The following is a 21,696-nucleotide window of genomic DNA, read 5'->3' on the forward strand; positions in this document are numbered from 1 at the left end:
TAATGCTAAAGAAGGTGAAAAGGGATGTGACGTGCCACCTTTGGCACTCTCCTCATCACATACACTTCCTTCCCCCTCCTTCCGAAACCACCAAAAGAATGAGATCTGAGAGAATGAATCTGAATGAGGTGTATATGATATATGAATGGTTGATGTCTGTTTACTGAATGAATTGATGTATTATGAGCAAAACTGGATAAGAATGAATGTGGTACATGATAATGAAAAGCATTGGTATACTGAAATGGAGGATAAATGGGGGAATTACTTTGAGAATGAATGAGATGATTCTGAATTAATGCAAAAATAAAATAACACACACATACACATATACTGCTAATACCACATGCTTTATTTTTGCTTTAGTTTTTAGTTTTACATCTTTCAATCTCTGTTGGGTCTATGATGATCAATGTGTACTATGCATTATAAATTTTAAATTTACTAGTTTCTATTATATTTTATATAATCTTAAATTCTATTGTTTGTTATATAACCTTAAAAATTTTTTTGCCATAATGCATGCTGATCATCAGAGAAAAAGAGAACCCCTTATCATTGTCTTTTCCTTTTGATTTGGGTAGTTGACCCTGGAAGGAGTCACCCAAATTGTAGCAATTAAATTTTTGTATATTATCTTAGGTATGTGTACTCTTTAACAATGTACCATATTTTACCTGTGTGTTCTCCATAGATTTAAGTCTTTTGCAATACTCTTCCGCATAAACTAATACATATATTTAACAAATATTACTGTGTGTATGTATATATATATATATATATATATATATATATATACAGTAATATTAGTTAAATATATATATATATATATATATTCTCTCTTATGTATGTGAGTGTACACAAGGCAAGAGAGGAATGTGTGTGAATTGTAATTGAAAAATGAGTGAAGGAAAGAATGTACCCGAAGACACGAGTCATGAATACATCCAGTGCTGTAGTCGTAAAATTATCAGTATACTCTGTGGATTTTACATATGCAGAGAGTATACTGTGCTTATTGATCAAATTCCAAAGGGTATACTGCATATACCCATATATATATATATATATATATATATATACACATACACACACCGATGAGCCAAAACATTATGACCAATGAGTCGTTATGCAAATCGAAGCAACTGCAAGTGAACTACGGCACGTGCACGGATCAGGACACAGTATAAAAAACACCTGATACTGAGCTCCATTAATCAGTGTTACTCTTGTTCTTAGAGGGAAAAGGCAGTGAACATAAGTTAGTTTGACAAAGGCCAAATTGTAATGGCCAGATGACTGGGTCAGAGCATATCTGAAACGGGATGGCTGGTGGGATGCTCACGGTCAGCTGTGGTTAGTACCAACCGAAAGTGGTCCGAGGAGGGAAAACCCATGAACTGCCAGCGAGGACTTGGACAACCACGGCTCATCGATGCTCGAGGTGAGCAAAGGCTCTCCTCGCTGGTACATTAGCATTAGCATTAGTAGAGACATATGATGCAAGAAAGCAAGCTTATGCAGCATCAGGTTAAAAAAAAAAAAAAAAAAAAATTATTTAGGCTATCAACTTCTACAACAAGTAATGGAAGTCTGTTCCACCAACCAACTACCCGCTGGCTAAAAGCAAATTTCCACACATCTATCCTACATCTGTCTTTCCTCAATTTGAATTTATGCCCTCTCAGGTGATTATTCTGAGCAAGAGGAAGAATCCCATCAGCATTGAGCATGCCCAAACCATTCAGGCTTTATACACCTCTATCAGATCACCTCACCAGTGCCTAGTCTCCATTCATTGTAATTTGCAAAACTTAAGCCTTTCTTCACAAGAGCAACCCTTTGTTCCATTCAGTAATCTTGTTGCCCTTCTCTGTACTCGTTCCAGCAGCTCTACATCCTTCTTGAAATGAGGCCTCCAGACCTGTATACAGTACTCAGGGTGTGGCCTGACCATTGCCTTATACAAGGGAATAATCACCTCCTTATCTCTGCTAGAAAAATTCCTGTATGTCATTGACAAGACACCATGAGCTACCCTTGCAGCCCGTCTGCACTGTTCAGAGAACTTCATATCTGCCTGCACAATTACTCCCAGGTCCTTTTCATTCTCTACCACTGTCAGTGTTGTACTACAGAGTTGATACTTTGCTCTGGGGTTGCTGTTTCCCATATGTAGTACTTTACATTTGTCTGCTGCAAGAGGACCTTTCCAGATCCTCTTGCAGCAGCATAGCGTCAGTAGTGTCCTTAACAATCCTGCCAACCTTTGTATCGTCTGCAACTTTGACATTAAGCTTGATATATACCATCATCAATATCATTTATAAATACAGAAAACAACAATGGAGCCAACACTGAACCCTGAGAGACTTCACTAATAACATTAGTCGACAATGAGCAGTGTCCATTGATTACCACTTTCTGTCTTCTCCCCCTCAACCACCCCTCTATCCATAGCAGCAATTTGCTTCCAGTGCCACACTGCTCTAATTTGTACAGCAGTTTTCCATGTGCAACAGTATCAAAAGCCTTTCTAAGATCCAAGTATATAATATCAAAAGTTATTCCCTGCATCCAGTTCTTTTGTGACTGCATCATAGTATCCAATCAAATTGGTCAGGCAAGACTTTCCCTTAATGAAACCATGCTGTGTCTGAGCTATCACTGAAGTCTTGTCTAGATGATCCTGCAGTGCTTCTTTAACCGGTGCCTCCATTAATTTTCCTGGAACATAAGTTAAACTCACAGGTCTATAATTACTTGTGTCAGCCTTTGATCCTCCTTTGTGAATTGGGGTCACATTTGCACATCTCCAGTCTATGGGTACCTCCCCTGAGTCCAAGGAAGTTCTCATAATTATGGCTAAGGGTTTGCTTACTTTCTTTGCTGCCTCCTTTAATATAACTGGATAGATCCCATCCACCCCAGGTGCCTTTCTTGTGTTTATCTTCAACAATTTGTCCTCCACTTTACTCTCAGTTATTACAAGATTATCTAGCTTACTGCCAGAGTTGGAAACACCTCTGGCATTGCCCTCGTTGAATAACTCTTCATGTGTGAATGTCGATGCAAAATATTCATTTAGTTTGTTAGCTACCTGAGCAGGATCATCAACAGTTGAACCATCAATATCAAGTGGACCAATCTGATTCTTCCCCTTCCTTCTAGAGTTTACATAAGTAAAGAACTCTTTGCTGTTTTTCTTTGCATCATTTGCCAAAGATTTCTCGTAATCTGCCTTCGCCTGCCTAACCTCCTTTGTAACTTTGTTACAGATCAACTTATATCTATCGTAGGTTTCTGTGTCACATGTTAATTTATATGTATCCCATGCATTTTTCTTCTCTGCCATATGTCTCATTAGTTCATCTGACATCCATTTAGGCGTAAACCTTGAACAATATTTCTTAGTTGGTATGTAAAGCCTAGTAGCTTTCAAGATAAGTTCTTTGAATGCTTCCCATTTTGAATTTTCTGTTGGTAACATCATCAGTTGGTCCCACTGTGTAGAATTTAAATACTGTCTCAGACCATCGTAGGTGCCTTTACGAAAGCAAAAACCCTTCCCTTTACCCTTGATGGTAGTTACCTCTTTGAGTAAATCCCACTTCAGCACACTGTGATCACTGCCACCTAGTGGTTCCTTTATCTGCAGATTCTTAATGCATGAAGAATCACTACTGATGATCAAATCAAGAGTATTACTCCCTCTAGTTGCCTCCAGAACATGCCAATGTAGAAAACAGTCATCTAATAAATCCACAAAAGCCTTTCTAGTGTGTGAGTGACCAACTCACAAATTCCAGTCAATATCTGGGAAATTAAAATACCCCATTATAAGACTCTGATTTACTGGCCCACTCTATTTCCCTGTACAGTTTCTTATTATACTCATCCGGGTCATTAGGCCTATAGCACACTCCTACTCTCAATTTTAATCTCCCAATGCTTATGTCATACCAAATTGACTCGATACTGCACTGTCCAGCGATATCGACTGGCTTCACTTCTTTGGATTTTATTTGTTTCTTAACTAATAGCATAACCCCTCCTTCCTTCCTATTCTGTCTATCCTTTCTGTACACATTGTACTCCCCAAATTCCAGTTCTGCATTCCTTATATCTGTGTGACACCACGTCTCTGATATCCAAACAATATCCGCCTTTGATGCTTTGATCAATACCTCAAATCCATCAAATTGATTTACCAAACTCCTAGCATTGGTGTACACGCAAGTATACATGCACCTGTTCCTATTCTTAGCTACCTAACAAGGCAACAGAAGGGCGACTGTGGTGCAACTAGCAGGTAATTGGGATGCTGGCGACGGGAGTAATGTGTCAACACTCAGTACATCGAACCCTGCTGAAAATGGGGTTGCATTGCCGCAGGTCACTCTGAGTGCCCATGCTAACCACAGTTCACCAGCGACAGCACCTGCAATGGACATGCAAGCATCGAAATTGGACCTTGAGTGATTGGAAGAAGGTCATCTGGTCTGATGAATTACGTTTTCTGTTGCACCATTTGGACGGCCGGGTACATGTGCATTGTTTACCTGGGGAAGTGATGGTGCCCAAATGCACTGTGGGACGAAAACAAGCCAGTGGTGGCAGTGTCATGCTTTGGGCGATGTTCTGCTGGGATACCCTGGGTCCAGTCATCCATGTGTTGGGCACTCTGACGTCTATCAGCTACCAAAACATCATTACTGATCATGTACACCCTTTCGTGGCAACGGTCTTTCCCTCTGGCAGTGCCATTTTTCCGCAGGATAATGCGCCAGGCCACACCACCCAGATTGTTCGTGACTGATTTGCGGAACATGAGGAAGACTTCCAGGTATTGCCCTGGCCTCCAAATTCCCCAGACATCCCATGAGCATTTGTGGTTTGTGTTGGAACAGCAACTCCAATCCGTGGCATCTCAACCACAGACTTTACAGGAGTTAAAGGATCTGCTGGTTACATGTTGGTACCAGATACCACAAGACACATTTAGAAATCTTGTAGCATCTACGCCTTGCTGGGTACGAGCTGTTTTGCCACATGGAGGACCAATATCATATTAGGTAGGTAGTCATAATGTTTTGGCTCATCGGTGAGGAAAGACAGTTGTAGAATAGATGTGTGGAAATTTGCCTTTAGCCATTGGGTAGTTGATGGTTGGAATAGACTTCCATCTTTTGTTGTGGAAGTTGATAGCCTAACTAAATTTAAGGCTGAGCTGGACAGGCATTTGGAATGAATGGAGGGGTGAAATGGGATGGTTTTTTTTTTTGGCTGATGCTGCAGAAGCTTGCTTTCTTGCATCGTATGCTTCTACTAATGTTAATGCTAATAACTGTTTAACAGTTAACATCTTCCCGTGGCTCCATCTATGAAGTGAATATTGAACTATTCTCATTCGTACTACAAAACTAGTCCATTCCGTAAAAAAAACTATTAGTAATTTTTAAATTTTAACAACTTTGTGCACACCTAGGAAGAAATAGCTTCAATTTGAGACCACTTCCAGCCCGATCGGTTAAGCCTATTGTTCACACTGACTGTCAAAAGAAAATGTCTTCCTATTAAATATATAGATAATCTCCAATCTCCATGCCACATACAAACCATAATTGACAATGAAGGAGACTACACTAAATACTGAATGTGGATAATATATCCCTTATAACTTTACCAATAACTTATGTTCTGAATAACTAGGTATCATAATACGTACGACTGTAGTAGAAATCTGTTTGCTTAGTATATTATTGGCAATTAATTAAAAGGAATTTATAAATCCTTTTAATTTTTATTGTTAACTTAATTGTATTTAAATGGAAATCATGCCCCAGACTAGAGCAGCAAAGCAACTTGCGCAAAGTAACGAAACTGCTGTGGTTCGTGGGAGAACCGTAGGGGAGAATTTTCCAACACATCACAGTCTAAAAAAATGTGCAAAATGCGACATGTGTGTGGATCTTTCCCGAACAGGACACGATCTAGCCAGAGAGGTAGCCACAGAGAACGTGAAGAAATTAGGCGCCAACTCAGCATTCTGATGGGCATCTATGAGAGCTTGAAGAGTTGGGGGATGCCCACGAAGGAATTAAAATGTGGGACTCATAAAGTTCTCAGCTGCCCAACTCAATGCCAGAGCACACTTTTATGCACCTAACAACACAGTGTCAACATTCAGGACAGAATGAGCTGGCCCCACAAGCGCTAGTTATTGTCGGTAACTCAATTGTCGGGGAAATGGGAAATATATTGTGCAAAAAGGATAGGTGGAATAGGACCAAGGTATATCTGCCAGGGGCAAAAGTTGATGACATTGTAGAGCAGATATCATCTTTTAAGGGCACAAATGGTGATATCATTGTACACGTTGGCACCGATACACATTAAGTGTAGGAGATCTGCAGATTTACTAAGCAAGTACAGGTCAGTGTTGGATAAAGTCGTGAGTTAGGGTTAAATTTGAAAGTGTCTACAATCCTGCCAAGACTCGACAGGAGGGAGTATATGATGAGAGCCTTGTCAATCAATTCGGCCCTGGAGAGATTGTGCAGGGCTCATGAGGTAGAATTTTTCTCAGCGTGGTCTGTGCTTGTTAACCAGAGAGATTTCTTTTATAGGGATGGGATACACTTAAATAGAAAGAGTGCAAGGATATTTGCTGATGCTATTCAGGCAATGTTAGGAGGGTCAGAAAACTGCTAGCTTGGGGGGATTCACAGACTAATAGGTTGACAGTAGTCGCAGGCAGAGTGGAAATGATTCTTGCACTGCGTCTATTGGAATGAGCAGCAGCCCAGAAAGCCAGTTGCTGGGGATTTCAGGAACTGCTGGTGTCATGAAACAAGTAAACAAATGGGCTGTGTTAGAGTAGCTAAGAGTAAGAACAGGTGCATGTATACTTGCATGTACACCAATGCTAGGAGTATAGTAAACAAATTTGATGACTTTGAAGTGCTGGTTGAGACATCCAAGGCAGATATTGTTGAGATATCAGAGACATGGACTCAGATATAAGGAATTCAAAATTGGAATTTGGGGAGTACAATGTGTACAGAAAGGATAGACAGGATAGGAAGGCAGGAGGGTTTATGCTGTTAGTTAAGAAACACATAAGATCTAAGGAAGTGCATCCAGTTGACATAGATGGACAGTGCAATGATGAGTCTGTTTGGTGTGACATAAGCACTGGGAAAGCAAAAACGAGGGTAGGAGTTTGTTATAGGCCTCATGACTCTGATGAGTACAATGAATTCAGAGAAATAGAGTGGGTCAGTAAATCAGAGTGTCTTATAATGGGGGATTTCAACTTCCCAGATATAGACTGGAACTTGTGGAATGGTCACTTGAACACTAGCAAGACTATTGTGGATTTATTGCATAATTGTTTTCTACAGCAACATGTTAGAGCGGCAGCAGAGGGTGGAAGGGTCCAAGAATATTTGCTGATGCTATCGAGGCAGTGTAGGGTGGGTCGGAAAACTGCTAGCTTGGTGGGAGACAAAGACTAATAGATTAACAGTAGCCACTGGCAGAGGTGAAAGAGATTCTTGCACTGCTTCTATTATAATGAACAGAAGCCTGAAAAACAAGATGCAGGATATTTCAGAGACTGCTGGGTGTCATTGCGGTACAAGAAAACACATGGGTTGTGTTAGGGTAGCTAAGAATAGAAACAGGTGCATGTATACTTGCGTGTATACCAATGCTAGGAGTTTAGTAAATAAATTTGATGAAGTTGAGGTATTGCTCAAAACATCAAAGGCAGATATTGTTGGGATATTAGAGACGTGGTGTCACACAGATATAAGGAATGCAGAACTGAAATTTGGGGAGTATGTCTACAGAAAGGATAGACAGGATAGGAAGGGATGAGGGGTTATGCTATTAGTTAAGAAACACATAAAATCCAAGGAAGTGAAGCCAGTGAACAATGCAGTGTCGAGTCAGTTTGGTGTGACATAAGCATTGGGAGATCAAAATTGAGAGTAGGAGTGTGCTATAGGCCTAATGACTCTGATGAGTATAATAAGAAACTGTACAGGAAAATAGAGTGGGCCAGTAAATCAGAGAGTCTTGTAATGGGCGATTTTAATTTCCCAGATATTGACTGGAATTTGTGGGCTGGTCACTCACACACTAGCAAGGCTTTTGTGGATTTATTGGATGATTGTTTTCTACATCAGCATGTTCGGGAGGCAACTAGAGGGAGTAATACTCTTGATTTGATTATCAGTAGTGATTCTTCATGCATTAAGAATCTGCAGATAAATGAACCACTAGGTGGAAGTGATCACAGTGTGCTGAAGTGGGATTTACTCAAAGAGGTAACTACCATTAGGTGTAAAGGGAAAGGTTATTGCTTTTGTAAAGGCGACTACAATGGACTGAGACAGTATTTAAATTCTATACAGTGGGACCAACCGATGATATCACCAACAGCAAATTCAAAATGGGAAGCATTCAAAAAATTTATCTTGGAAGCTAGTAGGCTTTACATACCAACTAGGAAATATTGTTCAAGGTTTAGTCCTAAATGGATGTCAGATGAACTAATGAGACATATAGCAGAGAAGAAAAATTCATGGGATACATACAAATTAACACATGACACAGAAGCCTATGATAGATACAAGTTGATCTGTAACCAAGTTACAAAGGAGGTTAGGCGAAGGCAGATTATGAGAAATCTTTGGCAAAGATATGCAAAGAAAAACAGCAAAGTGTTCTTTACTTATGTAAACTCTAAGAGGAAGGGGATGAATCAGATTGGTCCACTTGATATCGATGGGTCAACTGTTGATGATCCTGCTCAGGTAGCTAACAAATTAAATGAATATTTTGCATCGACATTCACACAGGAGGAGTTATTCAGCAAGGGGAATGCCAGAAGTGTATTCAACTCTGGCAGTAAGCTAGAGAATCTTGTAATAACTGAGAGTAAAGTGGAGGAGAAATTGTTGAAGATAAACACAAGAAAGGCACCTGTGGTGGATGGGATCTATCCAGTTATATTAAAGGAGGCAGCAAAGGAAGTAAGCAAACCCTTAGCCATAATTATGAGAGTTTTCTTGGACTCAGGGCAGGTACCCACAGATAGGAGATGTGCAAATGTGACCCCAATTCACAAAGGAGGATCAAAGGCTGACACAAGTAATTATAGACCTGTGAGTTTAATTTCTGTTCCAGGAAATTTAAGAAGCACTGGTTAAAGAAGCACTGCAGGATCATCTAGACAAGACTTCAGTTATAGCTTGGACACAGCATGGTTTTGTAAGGGGAAGTCTGGCCTGACCAAAATGATTGGATACTATGATGCAGTCACAAAAGAACTGGATGCAGGGAATAACTTTGATATTATATACTTGGATCTTAGAAAGGCTTTTGATACTGTTGCACATGGAAGACTGCTGCACAAATTGGAGCAGTGTGGCATTGGAGGCAAATTGCTGCTATGGATAAAGGGGTGGTTGAGGGGGAGAAGACAGAGAGTGGTAATCAATGGACACTGCTCATTGTGGACTAATGTTATCAGTGGAGTCCCTCAGGGTTCAGTGTTGGGTCCATTATTGTTTTCTGTATTTTTAAATGATATTGATGATGGTATATCAAGCTTAATGTCCAAGTTCGCAGACGATACAAATGTTGGCAGGGTTGTCAAGGACACTACTGACACTATGCTGCTGCAAGAGGATCTCGAAAGGTTGAGCAGATGGGCTGAGAGGTGGCAAATGAAGTTTAACATTGACAAATGTAAAGTATTACATTTTTCAATTGACAAATTGATATTGACAAATATGGGAAACAGCAACCCCAGAGCAACGTATCAACTCTGTGGTACTACACTGACAGTGATAGAGAATGAAAGGGACCTGGGGGTGGTTGTGCAGGCAGATATGAAGTTCTCTGACCAGTGCAGATGGGCTGCAAGAGTAGCTCATGGTGTATTGTCAATGATATATAGAAATTTTTCTAGCAGGGATAAGGAGGTGATTATTCCCTTGTATAAGGCAATGGTCAGGTCACACATTGAGTACTGTATACAGGTCTGGGGGCCTCATTTCGAGAAGGATGTAGAGCTGCAGGAACGAGTACAGATAAGGGCAACAAGATTAGTGAATGGAAAAAAGGGGTGCTCTTACGAAGAAAGGCTTAAGTTTTGCAAATTACAGTGTCTGGAGACTAGGCACCAGCGAGGTGATCTGATATAGGTGTATAAAACCTTGAATGGTTTGAGCATGCTCAGTGTTGATGGGGTTCTTCCTCTTGCTCAGAATAATTACCTGAGAGGGCATAAATTGAAATTGAGGAAAGACAGATGTAGGATAGACGTGCGGAAATTTGCCTTTAGCCAGCAGGTGGTTTGTTGGTGGAACAGACTTCCGTCCCTTGACGTGGAACTTGATAGCCTAAATAAGTTTAAGGCTCAGCTGGACAGGTATTTCGAACAAACAGAGGGGTGAAGTGGAAGTGGTTTTTCTTTTTTTTTTTGGCTGATGCTGCATAAGCTTGCTTTCTTGCATCAAATGCCTCTGCTAATGGTAATGCTAACACTCTTGATCTGATTATTAGGAGTGATTATTCATGCATTAAGAATTCACAGAAAAAGGAACCACTAGGTAGCAATGATCACAGTGTACTGATCTAAGATCTACTTAAAGATGTAACTACTACCAGGGGTAAGTGGAAGGGTTTTTGCTTTCGTAAAGGTGACTACAGGAGTCTCAGAGATTTTTTAGCTTCTTATCAATGGGACCAACTGATGATGTTACCAATAGCAAATTCTAAATGGAAAGCATTCAAGGAAGTAATCTTGGAAGCTACTAGGCCTTTTGTTTCAACTAAGAAATACTGCTCTATGTTAAGGCCCAAATGGTTCTCAGATGAACTAACGAGACTCATGGCAGAGAAGAATAATACATGGGATGCACATAAATTGTCAGGCGACACAGAAGCCTATGGTAGATACAAGCTAGTCTATATCAAGTCACAAAGGAGTTTAGGCAAGCGAAGGCAGATTATGAATAATCTTTGGCAAAGGATGCAAAGAAAAACAGTAAACATTTCTTTACTTCTATAAACTCTAAAAGGAAGGGGACTGGTCCACTTGATATCAGTGGTTTGACTGTAGATGATCATTCTCATATAGCTGCCGAACTAAATGAGTATTTTGCATATACATTCACATATGAGAGTTATTCAAGGAGGAGAGTGCCAGATGTTAATCAAACTCTAACAGGGAGTTAAAGGATTTAATAACTGAGAGCAAAGTGGAGGAGAAATTGTTGAAGTTAAACATATGAAAGGCATCTGGGGTAGATGGGATCTTTCCAGTTATATTAAAGGAGGTGGCAAAGGAAGTAAACAAACCCTTAGCCATAATGACGAGAGCATTCTTGTACTCAGGAGATGTCCCCATAGACTGGAGATGTGCAAATGTATCTCCAATTCACAAAGGGGGATCAAAGGGTGACACGAGTAATTACAGACCTGTTAGTTTGACTTATATTCCAGGAAAAATACTGGAGTTACTGGTTAAAGAAGCATTGCAGGATCATCTACACAAGACAGCAGTAATAATTCAGACACAGCTTGGGTTGGCACCTCAATTGCCAGGTGGGAAGGAGCAGCAGTGCATAGCACACGCTTCTTGATTAGACCGGGGTTCGAGCCCGTCACCATCAATTACGGAGGATGCGGAAAGGTTAAGGGAATTACCACCGCATATTCCCGGAGCAATATGGCCTTAGTTGCTAATGCTCCTAAAAACCAAATAACAAACAAACAGCATTAGCATTTGTAGAGGCATTTGATGCAAGAAAGCAAGCTTATGCAGCATCAGCCAAAATAAAATAAAATAAATAAAAAAAAAAAACCACTTCCACTTCACCCCTCTGTTTGTTCGAAATACCTGTCCAGCTGAGCCTTAAACTTATTTAGGCTATAAAGTTCCACATCAAGGGATGGAAGTCTGTTCCACCAACAAACCACCTGCTGGCTAAAGGCAAATTTCCGCACGTCTATCCTACATCTGTCTTTCCTCAATTTGAATTTATGCCCTCTCAGGTAATTATTCTGAGCAAGAGGAAGAACCCCCATCAACACTGAGCATGCTCAAACCATTCAAGGTTTTATACACCTATATCAGATCACCTCGCTGGTACCTAGTCTCCAGACACTGTAATTTGCAAAACTTAAACCTTTCTTCGTAAGAGTACCCCTTTCTTCCATTCACTAATCTTGTTGCCCTTCTCTGTACTTGTTCCGGCATCTCTAGGTCCTTCTTCAAATGAGGCCTCCAGACCTGTATACAGTACTCTAGGTGTGGCCTGACCATTGCCTTATAGAAGGGAATAATCACCTCCTTATCCCTGCTAGAAAAATTCCTATATATCATCGACAATACACCATGAGCTACTCTTGCAGTCCGTCTGCACTGCTCAGAAAACTTCATATCTGCCTGCACAACCACCCCCAGGTCCCTTTCATTCTCTACCACTGTCAGTGTAGTACCACAGAGTTGATATGTTGCTCTGGGGTTGCTGTTTCCCATATGTAGTACTTTACATTTGTCAATGTTAAACTTCATTTGCCATCTCTCAGCCCATCTGCTCAACCTTTCCAGATCCTGTTGCAGTAGCCTAGTGTCAGTAGTGTCCTTGACAACCCTGCCAACCTTCGTATCGTCTGCAAACTTGGACATTAAGCTTGATATGCCATCATCAATATCATTTATAAATACAGAAAACAATAATGGACCCAATACTGAACCCTGAGGGACTCCACTAATAACATTAGTCCACGATGAGCAGTGTCCATTGATTACAACTCTCTGTCTTCTCCCCCTCAACCACTCCTTTTATCCATAGCAGCAATTTTCCTCCAATGCCACACTGCTCCAATTTGTGCGGCAGTCTTCCATGTGCAACAGTATCAAAAGCCTTTCTAAGATCCAAGTATATAATATGAAAGTTATTCCCTGCATCCAGTTCTTTTGTCACTGCATCATAGTATCCAATCAAATTGGTCAGGCAAGATTTCCCCTTAACAAAACCATGCTGTGTCTGAGCTATAACTGAAGTCTTGTCTAGATGATCCTGCAGTGCTTCTTTAACCAGTGCCTCCATTAATTTTCCTGGAACAGAAGTTAAACTAACAGGTCTATAATTACTTGTGTCAGCCTTTGATCCTCCTTTGTGAATTGGGGTCACATTTGCACATCTCCAGTCTATGGGTACTTCCCCTGAGTCCAAGGAAGCTCTCATAATTATGGCTAAGGGTTTGCTTACTTCCTTTGGTGTCTCCTTTAATATAACTGGATAGATCCCATCCACCCCAGGTGCCTTTCTTGTATTTATCTTCAACAATTTCTCCTCCATTTACTCTCAGTTATTACAAGATCCTCTAGCTTACTGCCAGAGTTGAATACACCTCTGGCATTCCCCTCGCTGAATAACTCCTCATGTGTGAATGTCGATGCAAAATATTCATTTAGTTTGTTAGCTACCTGAGCAGGATCATCAACAGTTGACCCATCGATATCAAGTGGACCAATCTGATTCATCCCCTTCCTTCTAGAGTTTACATAAGTAAAGAACTTTTTGCTGTTTTTCTTTGCAAGGAGAAGTCTTGTCTGACCAATTTTACTGGATACTATAATGTGGTCACAAAGGAACTGGATGGAAAAAATAATTTTGATATCATATACTTGTATTTCAGGAAAGCCTTTGATACTGTTGCACATGGAAGACTATAGAAATTGGAGCAGTATAGCATTAAGGGAAAGTTGCTGCAGTGGATAAAAGGATGGTTGAGTGGGAGAAGATAGAGAGTGGTGGTCAATGGGTACTGCTCGACGTGGACTAATGTTATTAGTGATATCCCTCAGTGTTCGGTAATGGGCCCATTGTTGTTTTGTATATTTATTAATGATATTGATGAAGGTACATCAAGCTTAATGTTAAAGTTTGAAGATGATACAATGATTGGCAGGGTTGTAAATAACAGTAATAGAATAGAATGCAACAGGTTCTGGAAAAGGTAGGCAGATGGGCTGAGAAGTAGCAACTGAAGTTTAACATCGATAAATGCAAAGTACTGCATATGGGTAATAGTGACCCCAGAGAAATGTACCAACTGGGTGGTGTTACACTTAGGGTAGTGGAGAATGAAAGAGATCTTGGGCTAATTGTGCAGTCAGATATTAAATTTTCTGAGCAGTGCAGACAGGCTACCAGAGTAGGTCATGGGGGTCTTGCTATTGATATAGAGAAATTTTGTGAGCTGGGATAAGGAGGTGATTATCCCCTTGTATAAGGCAATGGTCAGGCCACTCCTTGAGTACTGCATACAAGTCTGGAAGCCTCAATTTAGGAAGGATGTAGAGTTGCTAGAATGAGTGAAGAAAGGCTTAAGTTCTGCAAATTGCAGCTTCTTGAGACTAGGCACCTACAAGGTGATCTGATTGAGGTGTATAAGTCCTTGAATGGCTTGAGCAGGCTTATTGCTGATGGGATTCTTCCTCTTGCTCAGATTACAAACCTGTGTGGGCATAGATTCAAACTTAGGAAAGTTATGTTGTGGAATAGATGTGTGGAATTTAGCCTTTAGCCAGCGGGTAGTTGATTGCTGGAACAAACTTCCATCTGGTGTTGTGGAAGTTGATAGTTTAAATAAATTCAAGGCAGAACTAGACAAACAATTGGAATGTATGGATCAGTGAAATGGGAAGGGATTTTTTTTTTTTTTTTTTGGCTGAGGCTGTATGAGCTTGCTTTCTTGCATCATGTGCCTCTACTAATGCTAATACAAAGGGTACTAGGAAAGTTTTGCAATACAGCTTTGTTTATTTAATTTTTTCAAAGTAATTTCCTCTACATTCAATACACCTCTCCATCCTCCGAAACCAATCTTTAAACCAGTTCTGCCAAGTTTCACTAGGGAGTAAAGCACACTCGTTGTCCCAAGCCCGTAGAAGGTCCTCATCACTGGAAAACCGCCTCCCTTTTAGCTTCATTTTCACATGCGGGAACACTGCAAAGTCGCAGGGAGCAAGGTCTGTACTGTAGGGAGGGTGCTCGAGAAGTTTCAGTCCTGTCGTGGTCAAATATTCGGTGCAGGCTTTGGCGCGGTGAGCTGCAGCATTTTCGTGATGGAGGTACCAGGTGTCCATTCTTGACTTTGGCCGCAGGTTCTTCATAGATCCAATGACTTTAGGCAGGCATTGTTCAGTATACCACTTAGCTGTGACTGTCTTCTGCGTGTCCAAAACGACACGTTCCACAATTCCACTCGATTTGAAAAATACAGCTATCATTTTCTTCTTTACAGATCGGGATTTTCTGACAATTACGGGTGTGTCGTCATCATCAAAGACCCAAACTTTTTTTTGAGCCTTGGTCGGCAGATCGTAATAGTACAGCCAAGTCTCGTCACCTGTCACGATGTTGTTCACATACCGAGATTGTCCCTTATCAAACTTTTTTAACATCTCCCGGCACCAAGTCACACGTCGTGTCATCTGCTCTTCAGTCAGTTGATGCGGCACCCAGAGAGAACAAAGTTTCTTCACGTGCAAATGATCTTGCAGAATCGAACGAATTGCTGGTGCATTTAGGCCCAAAGTATCCTCTATCTGTTGGTAGGTCACTCGCCTGTTTGCGTCAAGCATTTTCCTCACAGCAGTAACGTTTTCCTCCGTAACTGACGTTCGTGGCCTTCCCGGCCTCTCAGAATCCTCCAGAGTGAAATTTCCCCTTTGGAATTCTCTATACCGCCTGAATATCGTTGTATGATGTGGACAATCATCATCTAGTGCAAGAGTCATTTCTTCTAAGCACTGCTCTATGGTTAAACCACTCACGAAATTATACCGCAAAACTGTCCTTATCTCATTTCGTGACCACGATGCCATCGCAAGCACTTTACACTCTCAGTACTAATGAATAACTGAGCCCATCGACTTGGCGCGGCGGCTACTATGCACGTATGAACATGTCTCAACATGCAGCAACAAGCAGCTTCCTGTGATTCATTGTTGCGTCATATTGCAAAACTTTCCTAGTACCCTTTGTATGTGAAATATATGATTTTTTTTTTCTTTAAGTCTCTGAAATCGCACTTTTTCCAATTTGTACTAAAAGCTAATCATAGTCTTAAATTTTTGCAAATGACTGTAGATATGATCACACCATCCACATAAAGGGTAAATTTTTATTATCACTAATATCCTCATTTATTTAAAAACAAGATTAGAAATAAAAATATGAGCAGAATGAAAACATGCTGTTGTTATGTTGTTATTTGTTTTTTAGAGCATTAGCAATTAAGGCCATATTGCTCCGGAGATATATGGTGGTCATTTCTTGACCTTTCGCATCCTCCGTATTTGGTGGTCACTGGCTCGAACCCCGGTCTAATCAAGAAGCGTGTGCTATGCACTGCTGCTCCTGCCCACCTGGCTATGGAGGCGCCATGAAAACATGCAACTCCATTGATATATGTCATCACTCAATTACTAAAATTGGATAAATTAGTTGTAGCAGTAAACATTTCTCAGTTTTATGCCTTTAGAAGTTTAGTGAGTCGGAGTATCATGCGAGGCTAGACAGAGATGGAAACTGGTCTGGATATTTTATTTGGTGAATCAACACAACAAATGAAATAGTACATATGAGAAAAAAACTTATAAAGAAAGAACAATTGGATAGTGATATCATAATATATATATTATATGTAATTATGAAATCTTACCCTTACCTGAAAATCTTACCTGAACTCCTAAAGGCAATATTTAAGACATTTAATCTCAAAATTTCATCAGTACGTTTCACCACTGTATGCGTGACACTTTGGGCATGTGTGCCATGGGTTCATTGCCCCTGCACTAGTACAATGTGGCCTAAGATGCTGATTCACCATAAAACGAACAGCGGTCCATTATATTAATATTGAGTTTGAGGTGTTTGGCATAAAGGTCTTCTAATCAAGCTTCCATCTTATGGTTTGTGCCAACTGTTTTTAGTAATTGGTTATCCAGTTTTCTCTCCGATCGCTCACTGAGGGTGATGGTAGATGGCTCTCTGTCTTCTAACTTTTCTACTAATGCCGGTGTTCCCCAAGGTTCAGTTCTCTCCCCCACTCTTTTCCTCTTGTATATTAATGAACTTCTTCCATTGACTGGAAATCCTATCCATAGTTTTGCCGATGATAGCACATTGCATTCCACTTTACATTTTGAGAAACCTTGCCCTGTTCAATCAGTTTCAACTTCTCGAAAATCTGCTACCAATTCCTTAAATGCTGATCATCAGGTAATTCTCCAGTGGGGCAAAGACAACTTAGTTGATTTCAACCCTTCTGAAATTCAGTCTTGTCTTATGTCTCACAAAAAGAATTCTTCTTCTCCTGTGCTTATCTTTAGTGACACTCCGATTTCTAGGCAAAATGATATATCTCTTTTGGGGATTACCCTGACTTCTAATCTCTCTTGGCACAAGCACATTACAAATATTGCTTCCTCTGCATCTAAAAAACTTGGTTTTCTCTTTTGCTCTCGGCGTTACTTTTCTTCCAAACAGCTTCTCACTCTGTATAAATCGCAAATCCGCCCTGCCATGGAATATTGTTCCCACATCTGGGGTGGTGCCCCCAAAACCTCTCTCAGGCTTCTTGATTCCATTCAGCAGAGAGCAGTTAGGTTAATTAATGATTCATCTCTGACAGAGTCTCTCCACTCGCTGTCTCATAGACGTACTGTTTCTGCTGCATGCCTCTTCTACAGATACTTCCATGGGCACTGTTCTTGTGAATTGGCTTATATAATTCCCGCTCTCTCTTTCAAAACAGTCCGAACACGTGCTGCCACCAGCCAACATCCATTTACTGTCCAACTTCAAACTCACAGAACCAACTTTTCATCTTCCTCGTTTATTCATTCAACTGCCGTTTTCTGGAACAACCTTCCTTCATACATATTTCCTGAAAATTACAGTCTACAGAAGTTCAAGTCCAATGTCAACAAATATCTTTTTCCGTCTTCTCAACCTCCGACCCAAGCACGCTACTAAGTACTATAGGTTCTAATACCTCTCGTGTTTGGGGTTTACATAAAAAAAAAAAAAAATGTCTTTGTGCATTTCATTATTTAATAGCCACACCTTGGTACATAAAAAAAAAAAAAAAAAAAAAAAAAAAGTAACAAGCTCAAATTATAGATGATCTAAATTAAGTGAGGTTTACCAGTGCCGATTTCATCTTGTGTGATAATTTCCAGGAATATATTAATGTAATGTAACTTGTAGAATACCTGTATCAGAATTATGTAAGTAGGTAGGCTCTTATTTCCTTCATACTAGCATTGAAATATGTTAAAGGAACTTACCATATTTCCCAATTTTCATACAGATGTGATAAGGAATTTTACCAATCCACATTTTTCTTAAATATTTTGACTTTATATTAAAGTTAATTTTTATTTCCGTTTTATTATTTTTAGCTTGCAGGAAAAAAAGAATTCAACATATTTGACTTCAGTGACTTTGCTGGTTTAGAGATTGTGGATTCATTTGGTCTTGAACACTGCTTTCCTCTTGTGGACCAAAAATCATATATTGTGTTTAGACTAGTTGGTATGTATATCTGCTTAAAATTTACATAAATAACATACATATATTGGTGTTAATATTAGTATTGGCAAAATGATGCAAGCAAACTTATGTAGCATCAACTAAAACTAAAAATGAGAGTAACTGATAATTTACTCTCACTTAATTTACCAATTTTTCTCAAGTATTTGTCAAATCCTTCAAATTTAGATACACTTCCACCTCCACAACAGTAGATAGGAATTTATTCCAGTAGTCAAATTAGACCTTTTTTTTCTATTTTACTAAAGAAAAAGTTTGGAATATGTATTCTGTAATTATCTCCTTTCATTTTCAATTGATGCACCTTTGGTATGTCACATGATTAAAGATGCATGATAAAGAGATGCTTCCCAGTGTGTAATTTACTCATTTCTTTTGACTTTAAACATCTTGATCATGTCACCTGGCAGACATTGTCTTTCAAACATTGTAATACACAGAACTCAAGTCTACCTTGATAGAATACCCCTTTGTGCTCTTAAACAATTTTACCCCTCTTCTGTTTTCAACTGATTACTTTTCAACAGGTCTACATATTTTCTAAAATAAATTTTCATACAGATACAATATTTAAAATGCAGCCTACTCTTTGCTTTATATGACAGCATAATCACCTCTTTATTTCTACTGTATCACCTCTCTGTTTCAGGAAAGGTTTCTGTATTCATTGGCAGAACCACATTAGCTGTTCTATCCTGTTGGAGAAATTCATATCTGATTGTAGAGTTGTTGCTCTATTCCTTTCCTTTATCAACTACCTTGAGTGCACTACCCACATGGTATGTTACTCGAGGACTATACAATATTCAGACAAAATACCTTGCATTCTCCAATGTTAAATGTTTCTCCAGACTGGAAACACTACATTATCACTCTTGCCCTCAAGTATGCAAAGCGAAGACCCAAAAGACTTAAGGACTATATCTATATGATCTCTCTCTTACTAAAGCCTTTAGACAAATTTCTCTTGAAACCATTTTCTAAGCAAATTTTTGCATTTAGGCTAATATTCACATATGCATCTTTCTCATATACACATATGCATATCACATATGCATCTAGGCTAATAACACAAAATGTGATATTGTTCTATACATTGGCACTGACATTAAGAGTAGGAGAACTGCAGACTTACTTAACAATTACAAGGTAATGTTGAAATAAAAGTTGCGAGTTAGGGTTAAATTTGAAAGTGCTTGCAATTCTGCCCAGACACGATGGAGGGAGTATATGATGAGACCCTTGTCAATCAATTTGGCCCTGGAGAGATTGTGCAAGGCTCATGGGGTAGAATTTTTCTCAGTGTCGTCTGTGCTTGTTAATGGGAGAGATTGCTTCAACAGGGATGGGATACACTTAAATAGAAAGGGTGCAAGAATATTTTCTGATGCTATCAAGGCAGTGTTAGGTGGGTTAGAAAACTGCTAGCTTGGGGAAATACACAGACTAATAGAGTAACAATAGCCGCATGCAGAGGTGAAAGTGATTTTTGCTCTGCTTTTATTGGAATGGGCGGCAGCCTTGAAAGCATGGTGCTGGGAATTTCAGGAACTGTCGAGAGTCATCATGAAACAAGTAAATACATGGGATGTGTTAGGGTACCTAAGAGTAAGAACTGGTACATGTATACTTGCATGTACACCAATGCTATGAGTATAGTAAATAAATTTGATGAATTTGAAGTACTGGTCAAGCCATCGAATGCAGACATTGTTGGGATTTCAGAGACATGGTGTCACACAGATACAAGGGATGCAGAATTTGTATACAATGTGTATAGAAAGGACATGTATGTATGTATGTGTATCCTGTCTCTTTTGGCTCCCAGACTAATGTCCGTCTCCACCTAGTGTCACTGTGATGAAATACGGAAACTCTGTAAAACAGGTCTGACATGTGGTTAATGAATATATATGCAGTGTTAATGAATGTTCTGTAGTATGTGTTGTGAGTGTCAGGCCTCTTTGCCATGAGGGAGCAACTATAACCTGGACAACTGCTGCCCAGTGTCCATCCTTAGCACATGGAGCTGGACCTGTTTCCTGTCTTTTTTGCATCCACTGGAGGTAGTGCAAAACCAGTGGGTACATTGACCCCATACTCAGGTTGCCCAGTCCTGAATACCATACTATCCTAGTCACAGACCTTTTCCACTGTCTGTGCACAATGCACGAAATTCTGCATCCACAAGTAGTGCTGTACCTGTGGATGCCAGCAAAATTCTGTACCTACCCAGGCTGCCCAAACCTGGATACCAGAAAAAAAAAAAAAGTAGGTGGTTGTTTCACTCCAACCTCTAGTCAAACTAATAAAAGTAAAGTTAAAAACTATTTACATAAAAATGTATAAAACCATGGGAAAATCAAGAATTCTGTGACCTAAGTTGAGTCCTCATGGAGACATGGAGAAAATAGCAGTCAAGAAGTATTGCTGCAAAGTTATTGGGATTAGTAGAATTTTAAGGTTGTCCTGGGTGAGGTCAGGAACATCTCAGAACCATAGGCTTCTGTGTCATCTGACACAGAAGCATATGGTAGATATAAACTAGTCTGTAATCAAGTCACAAAGAAGGGGTCAGGCAAGTGAAGGCAGATTATGAAAAAACTTTGACAAAAGCTGCAAAGAAAAACAGCAAAAACTTCTTTACTTATGTAAACTTTAGCGGGATGGGAATGAATCAGATTGGTCCATTGATATCGATGGTTTGACTGTTGATGATCCTTCTCAGGTAGCTGACACATTGAATGAGTATTTTGAATCTACACTCACACATGAGAAATTTTTTAGGGAAGGCCAGACGTTTATCAAGCTCTAACAGTGAGCTAAATGATTTTGTAATAACTGAGCAGAAATTGGAAGAGAAATTGTTGAAGTTAAACGTAAGAAAGGCAACTGGGATGGATGGGACCTATGCAGTTATAATAAGGGGAGGCAGCAAACCCTTAGCCATAATTTTGAGAGTATCCTTGGATTCAGGGGAGGTCTCCATGGACTGAAGATGTGTAAAAGATCTTTGATCCCCAATTCACAAGGGGATCAA

The 21,696-nt window shown here is 39.8% G+C and overlaps 1 protein-coding gene across 1 annotated transcript in view; it reads left to right on the forward strand.

The window, feature by feature from the left end:
* The window catches only part of LOC150087474 (uncharacterized), a 223,247-nt gene that overhangs the window by 154,394 nt on the left and 47,157 nt on the right, over positions 1–21,696 (forward strand). Inside the window, exon 12 of the mRNA XM_090372498.1 lies at positions 18,506–18,638. Within this exon, the coding sequence (XP_090228624.1) occupies positions 18,506–18,638 (133 nt within the window). The remainder of the gene's footprint in view (positions 1–18,505; positions 18,639–21,696) is intronic.

This window comes from Mastigoproctus giganteus, chromosome 4, assembly GCF_048544385.1.
Source record: "Mastigoproctus giganteus isolate SK-2022 chromosome 4, ASM4854438v1, whole genome shotgun sequence".
In the NCBI taxonomy this organism is placed as follows: domain Eukaryota; kingdom Metazoa; phylum Arthropoda; class Arachnida; order Uropygi; family Thelyphonidae; genus Mastigoproctus; species Mastigoproctus giganteus.